The sequence below is a fragment of the Magnolia sinica genome, chromosome 17 (genome assembly GCF_029962835.1).
Source record: "Magnolia sinica isolate HGM2019 chromosome 17, MsV1, whole genome shotgun sequence".
NCBI lineage: Eukaryota > Viridiplantae > Streptophyta > Magnoliopsida > Magnoliales > Magnoliaceae > Magnolia > Magnolia sinica.
In genome coordinates this window covers 1,265,697-1,273,411 of record NC_080589.1, presented here as the reverse complement: position 1 = coordinate 1,273,411, position 7,715 = coordinate 1,265,697, and the positions used below count along the sequence as shown (strand labels likewise).

Here is a 7,715-nt window from a genome sequence, read left to right as displayed (position 1 = left end):
AGTGTAGTCCTAAGATGATACCTGTATTATGGACACTAGGACATATCTTTTTTATTATTATTATTATTATTAAATTTCTCGAAGCTTTTAATCAGAGGCCATTGGATGGCAACAAAGGTGGGCCCCACTCAAGCTCAATCATAGCTAAGCATGGGAAGTGGGGGGAGTGGAAAAAGGGAACCAGAGGCCTCAACCATGGTTAACTGCTTGGGTGAAGGTATTAACCTGCCATTCATCGGCCTCGTGCTGGCCCTTTTCGCAACATTTCCAAGAGCCGTTGGATCCACGCCCGCTCGAGAACTTCATAGCTATCTCGAATCTCGTTTATCGACCTCCTCATCAGATACGTATTTTTCAATTTCCGAAAGTACTCTTTTGAGGATTTCTCGATTTAGCTGTAGTTCGTTTAGTTTTTTTTTTTTCCCCGTTTTTTTTTGGGGGTGGAAATCGTGTAATTGGATTTGTTTAAGTGGGTTGGAAGTCTAGAAAATCGGTTTAGAGAATTGGAAATGGTGTGAGAGAGATGGGTTTTTGAAACTTGGATGATTTTGTTTGGTTTTTTTAGCTGATGGGTGTTTGAGATTTCGGGAAAATAAGCTGGAATTCGATCGATGTCGGTGGGAATTGTGGGTTTCTGGAGATGGTTTTTTGGTTTTATATGATTTTGATGTGTTGGTTAATTTGAATCTTTGAATAGATTTTGATTGGGTTCTTTTTTGTTTTTTTTTTTTTCATTTGAATGTGACGAGGTTGAGATTTTTTTTTTTTTTTTAAATCTCTGATAATTCAAAAGTTTGGGTTGTTAAATAAGCATTGGAAAGTGGGCTTGATTGCATTTTTTATTAGAGTGATTATAATGTAAAAGTCAAGGGAAAGAGGATCTATTTCTCTGGTTTTACTGGGGTTCTTTGATATCTTACAGTGCTGTAATTTGGAGAAAGGGGATTCTATTTTGAAGAAAATCCAAAGGAAGTGGCCTTTTTTCAACTAAATTTGTTGGGTATGTGAGAGTGATTTTGGTTTATTGAATGAGGTTTTTGAAGAGTGGGTTTTGAATTTAAGGTGTGGAGAGCTCCAATCATGTGTGGGTTTGTTGTTTCTTTAGTTTTTGGGGCTTGACTAAGGTAGTGTTTTCAGTACCATCCAACATGCCTTACTCCGCAATTTATCCCTTGGCAAAGGTGAAACCGGAATCGACCCAATCGAAGATGACTAATTGCTCTGCCGAGCTTGCTTTCTCGTAAGTTCAGCTTCTCCTCTTTATAATCTCAAAATTTTGTTTTTGTTTTTTGGATTCAATTTTAGTCAATTTTGCTTTATTATATTATCCATCGTATTCAGGCCTGAGAATGAATTTGTCGAGCTGCTATGGGAAAATGGTCAGATTGTGATGCAAGGCCAGTCCAGTAGAACCAGAAAGAGCTCCATGTTGACTGTTTTCCCCTCCGATGCTCCCAAGGTCTACGAAAAGGACGATGGAGATGCCATTCTTCCAAAGATTGGAAGGTATAGTAATTTGGAGGCGGTTGTGAATGATTTCTCATCCTCAGGGCCTTCAGGTCATCCTGGTCTGGTTCAAGATGATGAGATGGTTCCTTGGCTGAACTACCCAATTGACGATTCTTTGGAGAATGATTATTCAGAAATTTTCCCCGAGAATTTCCCTGAATTATCAGGAGTCGATCTTAATTCATTATCAGCACAGAATAATGCAGTACCTATTGATAGAAGTGGTAGTTATGGTCCAGAAGTTAGAGATACGCATGCAGTTTCAACACATGGCTCTGTTAATCAAGAACATAAGAATGCATCTAGAGTTGGTGGGGGAGGTTCAGATCCTACTAGAAATAGAAGCAGTCAGGTATTTTCGTCACAGCAATGCCCAATTTCGGCTCAGAATATTCGACCAAGAGTTTCGGATTTTTCTACGAATAATAACATTAATCCCCACCAAGCTCCTTGCTTGAATTCGATTCAGAAGCCAGTTTCAGCAGCTGGGATATCCAATCTAAAGATGCACAAGAAAGATCTGCCTTCTACACGGCCACCTCAACCTAGTAACAATGTGGGCTTGATGAACTTCTCCCATTTCTCAAGACCTGCGGCTCTTGTCAGAGCCAATCTGCAGAGTATTGGTGCTGCGGTCACTGGTTCCCCGGGTGTAGATAGGTTGAGAAGTAGTGACAAAGTGTCTGTCACCGGCAGCAACCCCATTGAGCCATCGGTGGTTGAGTCCACGAGTGGTTCGAGAAGTGTCGCTGGAATTCTACACCAACTGGTTTCAGTGCCTGCCAAGATGGATTTAAACCCACCTGAGAAGTGTTCCAAAGTCCCAGTCTCTTTCGAGCAGTCAGAAGCAGTTTGTCCGGAAGACGCCTCGAAAAACAATAGATCACCCGACCGTATGCTTTGTCAGAGCTCAAGTTTTGCAGCAAGCGTCGCCTTAGGAAGAACCGAGAGTGAAAAGGCCTTTGAGCCTGTGGTGGCATCTTCATCTGTGTGTTCAGGCAACAGTGCCGGGGGAGCGTCGAATGATCCCAAGCATGGAATGAAGAGGAAATCTAGGGAAATTGAAGACTCAGAGTACCAAAGCGAAGTAATAGCCTTTCCCAATCTCTTGATTTCCTATTTCATCATGGGCTCCCATTTTAAAAGGCTTGTTTTTATTTATTTATTTATGTAGGACGTTGAAGATGAATCTGTGGATGTAAGGAAACCGGGTAAGAATGCCAAGCGAAGCCGAGCTGCGGAAGTTCACAATCTGTCAGAAAGAGTATGAAAAACACAAGTTTTGGACTTGAACTTGTTGTCTTCGTTTAAACTATTGAGTTTAACATGGTATCTGTGATTTTGAACAGAGGCGAAGGGATAGGATCAATGAGAAAATGCGTGCATTGCAAGAGCTTATACCCAACTGTAATAAGGTTAGCAATCGTAGTTCAATCTTTTATAGATTTTTGTGCATTTAATATAATACTAGATGGAGACTTGGTTCTTATTTTTTTCTTTCTGAAATGTTGTTTATCAAAAAAAGAAAAGAAAAGAGGAGGTTTGGTGCACCATCAAATGACACAACAGCAAAGGCCTTGTTATTTCATGGGTTCTCCCCAAAACATGTGGTTTGGAATTTCAGTTCGAGTTTGTAACAGAGGTGACAATTCATTGGGTTCAGGTCGAGGTTAGCCCGAGCTCAACCCATTTACCAATCGGGCCAAGGATTCTCGTCTGCACATTTACTAACCTGTGATCCATTACCCTTTGCCTGGACCCGACCAACTTAAAATTCATCAAGCCCAAGCCTGACCCAACCTGACCCATTTAATTGTAATTGGGTCAGGCTTGACCAACCTGACCCGATGTGGCATGACCACACTTAGGTTTAAGAATGAAATATGGGGCTAAAGGTATCCCAGCCTTGTCCTATTGATAGATCCATACCAATATATGTCCATTATGTTATGTATCCATCCTTATTGTCTATTAAATTGTTCCAGGTATCGCCGTATCGGGCTGTGTCAGGTCAGCTCATCTGAACCCATCGATAAGCTATATGGGCAAGTGGGCTGATCATATAGGGTTCAACCTGATCCTGACCCATTTACTTAAATGGGCCACATTTTCGACCTAAGCCCCACCTGCTAACCATTTAGCTTGGCCCAAACCCACCTCAGAAGCAGGTCGGGGCAATTGAGCCTCAGGCTGACCCAACCCATTGCCACCCCTAAATCTTGAAAATTTGCATTTAAAGTAGTTTCCTGGCCAAATGGCACCTTAAGAAAACAGATCAGTGAGGTTGGTCTGTCTTTATGAAATCTGAATTTTCCTGGATAGTGAATATAATATCCATGGAAATGCAAACTATCCACTGCTTTTCTTCCTTTTGCTCACTTGTCGTCTGCACCCTTGAAAGGTGGACAAGGCTTCAATGCTGGACGAGGCCATTGAATATCTGAAAACCCTTCAGCTTCAAGTGCAGGTGAAATTATCTTGGCATCTGTTAAAAAATGTAGCTTCTCAAAATAATAGTGTTGATATGAATATCATGAACTTATGTTTCCATTCCTCATGCAGATTATGTCAATGGGAAGCGGGCTGTGTATGCCTCCAATGATGTTACCTGCAGGAATACAACACATGCGCCCACCACCCATGCCACATTTCCCACCCATGGGTGTAGGAATGGGAATGGGCATGGGTTTTGGGATGGGAATGCTCGACATGAGCTGTTCCTCTGGTCGCCCTATGATTCCTGTCCACCCCATGCATGCACTACAGTTCCCGTGCTCATCTATTCCGGGACCCCCAAATTTGCATGGGATGCCCGGAGCTGGCCTTCAGATGTTCGGAATCCCGGGACAGGGACTTCATTTGTCTTTGCCTCACCCACCGTTTATTCCTCTGTCTGGGTTTCCAACAAAGGAGGCTTCGGTACCTCCTGTGTCGGGGTCTGCTATTCCTGTGTCAGTTCCAGATTCTGCTCCACCTCCAAGTACAATGGACCATACACGAGACAAAAGCTCGCAAATGATGCATAAAGCAAGCGATGGTTGCCCACAGACTCAGACGTCAACTCAGGTTCACATTTTTATCTTTTAGACCAACATCTCATTCAGTCAATAAATGTTTTGTTTCCTGGGAAAAACTTTGATGCTCTGGCAGAGTGTGATGGCTGATACGCAGGCTGCAGGCACTTCGAAATTACTTAGGAATTGCACAAGTGGCTTACTAGTAGTAAAATTAAATAGTCAAAATTGTGGTACCTTAAGCTTATTGGATTATCTGACTATTGGAGTGCACATTTATTGGATGGTTAACATTGAAAAATATCCAATGATCATATTTCCACTAACATGTATTCATGAATTTGTTCAGTCATTCTGATCTTGAGATTGTGACTTGGCAACAGTATACCGCACAATCTAGTCGGCTTTGTTTGAGTTAATATATGCCATGTATACAATATCCGAGTGTTTGTGTATCAAACATCATACACAGCGTGAGTATCATAGATCTCTCATTTCCTTCTCAAGTCCAAGTGCGGTCCACTGACTTTTTGTCGTTCTTGTTACCAGGCAACAAAAGAATGCTTTGAACAGTCTGACATGGTGCAACAGAATAGTCAAACACCTGCCAATCTTGATGGCGACGAAGCCATCAACAACACCATTTGTGGAAGTGGGCCTCCATCCATCAGGACATCCAGTGAGTGAAAAGTGGCCACACCACACTGTTCTTTCCTTTGCTTTGCATCTATCATTTTCAGTGGCTAGTTTGTAATTTTCATTCTAGTCTACTTTATAGCCTGAAATTTGTTCTTTGTATGCAGCGTAAGATTGATGACTGTCTGTCGTAAATCTCATGATCGGAGTTGTTGGAGGGTTGGGACTGGTGCTTAATTCACTTTATTCATTTACACTATGAAAAAAAATAACTTGAACTGTTGAGAAAGGTTTTCCAAGACGTGGGGTGCCGGGAGCCTTGACAGTAACCATATGCTTTTTGATCAGCAGGTGGTACTAACTGTGCTGAATTTTATGAGTCGAAGAGAAGTTGGCGTCGCTTACCTTTGTACATTGAGTCACGGGCTGGATGCGGTTAGAGAGAATGCCAGAGGTTGAAATTGAATTTTCAACAGATGTTATCAAAGGTGTGGTTGTGTGGTTGTACACCTCTGTAAGCTTTTCTTGTGATTTATCGAATGTCATCTCTCTCTCTCTCTCTCTCTCTCTCTCTCTCTCTCTCTCTATTCATCAATGTCTCTGGACCCACAGATCTCTGGTGACTGCTGAAATTCTATATTTTTTCTTCATATTTCACTAGATTTTGACTTGGGAACGATGTCAAATTTTTAGGAAATTAAAAAATGTTTTGGTACTGGATAATATGGTAAGCTCACAAAACTATTCAGAGATTATTGAGACCATTGATCAGTTAGATGAAAGAACAGAACACCCAGGATCTTCTGGATCCTGATTGAAAATTTGCTTTGTCCTTGTCCTACAAAGATTTAATATCCTCTTCATGGTATTCAGTAACGGTAATGGTGGCCACCAGCGTTACCTTTATGATACAGAGGTTGTAACAGCCGTAACTGTCTCTCTTTTTTATTGAAGAAAAAAAAAATGAAAAACCTGTATCAGCTCTGAAATGGACCGTTACGGGGCCATTACGGCCTTTACGGGGGTGTAATAGGCCGTTATGGGGGTTATAACAGCTGTTATGGGTAATTTTTTTCCGTAACAGCCGTTACAACCCCATAATGCGTAACGGCTGCCACCGTTATCTTCATGGCCCCGTAACAGCCTTTACAGCGCACCATGATCCTCTTCTATCATCTGCTTGAGAACCATTGACCTTGTTCCAGCTGCCTAAATTTGCAATACATATCTAGAAGTGGATTTGGCATATGTCACTTCTAGCTGTGTAATTATGGATTTCTTTCCCTATCCAAGCATTTCCCACCATGTGCATGTGCTTGTTCCAGGACACTCGCAATGGCAATATAATTTGGTTGGTTTCTTGCGTTGTTCGCAACATCTTCAATGTGGTAGTATCAACATCCTCATTCCAAGAAAACCCCACCATCATGGAATTCCATAATGCTAATGTCTCTTCTGATGTAGCCTTGAAGACAAACTCCCTCTCTCTTATGGATCTTGATTTGGCATACATACCCACTAATGCATTTACAGCAGATATATCAAACTCAAACATGTGTCTCACAACATAGCTACACTCGCGCACCTGTTGTTTTCACAGTTTCAGATCAAGAAGCTGCCGGATGAAGCTGCCAACCATAACCCAATCCCTTCATCTTCAGAGATCCAAATGAGTAGCAGTTAATCTACTTTATGAGACGGGCTTCGTGGGTGTTCCCATATTTTATAAAATGTGCGAATCAAAGCATCAGAATCAAACAAATCACCTTCCCTTTCATTCCTAGAGAAACTTCTAATCTCATCCTACTCTATGGAATCAACGCCTCAAATTAGTCTCTATTTCGCAAGGTACCCCTCAAACAAATCTTCTTTTGGACACTGCTGCATTTGGCAAACACACCAACCATGATGCATTCTACAATTGTAGTGGGTTTTTGTTTTGAGATATTTTCACTGAAATAGATTGAATTGTCTACATCTGTTTTTCATTTTTCAACCGACATAATCCAGAACATGCATTTAGTTGAAAATACATGGGTAGTATTATGGCTTCCCGCAGCTTCAAGTGAGACAAATTTGATAATATCTACAAAAATCCACATTGGTAAAACCTTTTAAGAATTGTAAGCAAAGCAAAAACAGTTTTCTTGGACAGTTGATTGAACAGAAGAATAGCTTCTATGAGACAAAGGGCGACTTGATGACTTCTCCTGGGAAAGAACTGATTACAGTAGCTATTTGGTAAGCAATTTCACAGAAGGAAAAAGTAATTCTTTGTGGACGCTAGAGCTGTACACGAGTTGAGCGGAATCGAGCTTGGCACGGCTCGGCTTAGCCAGTAGCTAACCCCAGCTTGAACTCGGCTCAGCTCCGTCCTCAAGCCTGACTGGTCAGCTTGGCTTGGTTTGGTCAGCAGCTTGGGCCAGTTTGAGCCCGTGACACATTTTCTTAAACACAGTGCATCTTCAATTTTTCATATAATGCAAAATAGTAAAAGCAGTATACAGGTATTTCATCAAACACTCGGCGGGCAACATCAAAATCATGATTTGAGGG

General features: G+C 41.6%; 1 protein-coding gene across 4 annotated transcripts; it reads left to right on the top strand.

Moving 5' to 3' along the window:
• Window positions 1-211: 211 nt before the first annotated feature.
• Window positions 212-7,134, top strand: LOC131230212 (transcription factor PHYTOCHROME INTERACTING FACTOR-LIKE 15-like). Of its 4 annotated transcripts, none has more exons than XR_009163909.1 (9): window positions 212-1,240; window positions 1,342-2,596; window positions 2,684-2,773; window positions 2,859-2,924; window positions 3,911-3,976; window positions 4,072-4,575; window positions 5,073-5,202; window positions 5,327-5,388; window positions 5,511-5,712. XR_009163909.1 is itself a non-coding variant. In XM_058226031.1 (9 exons), exons 2-9 carry the CDS (start codon window positions 1,149-1,151, stop codon window positions 5,329-5,331), a joined length of 2,208 nt encoding a protein of 735 aa, XP_058082014.1. In that variant the 5' UTR covers window positions 212-1,000; window positions 1,138-1,148; the 3' UTR covers window positions 5,332-5,712. The 4 variants fall into 4 exon arrangements, 1 of the variants encoding a protein (XP_058082014.1); XM_058226031.1 differs by having other exon boundaries at window positions 212-1,000; window positions 1,138-1,240; window positions 5,327-5,712; XR_009163907.1 differs by adding an exon at window positions 6,760-7,134 and having other exon boundaries at window positions 213-1,240; window positions 5,327-5,647.
• Window positions 7,135-7,715: the final 581 nt, after the last annotated feature.

Coding starts and splice junctions, on each gene's coding strand:
- LOC131230212 (XM_058226031.1), top strand. CDS start 1,149: ATGCCTTACTCCGCAATTTATCCCTTGGCAAAGGTGAAACCGGAATCG. Junction 2,925..3,910: donor TTATACCCAACTGTAATAAG/GTTAGCAATCGT, acceptor CACCCTTGAAAG/GTGGACAAGGCTTCAATGCT. Junction 4,576..5,072: donor AGACTCAGACGTCAACTCAG/GTTCACATTTTT, acceptor TCTTGTTACCAG/GCAACAAAAGAATGCTTTGA.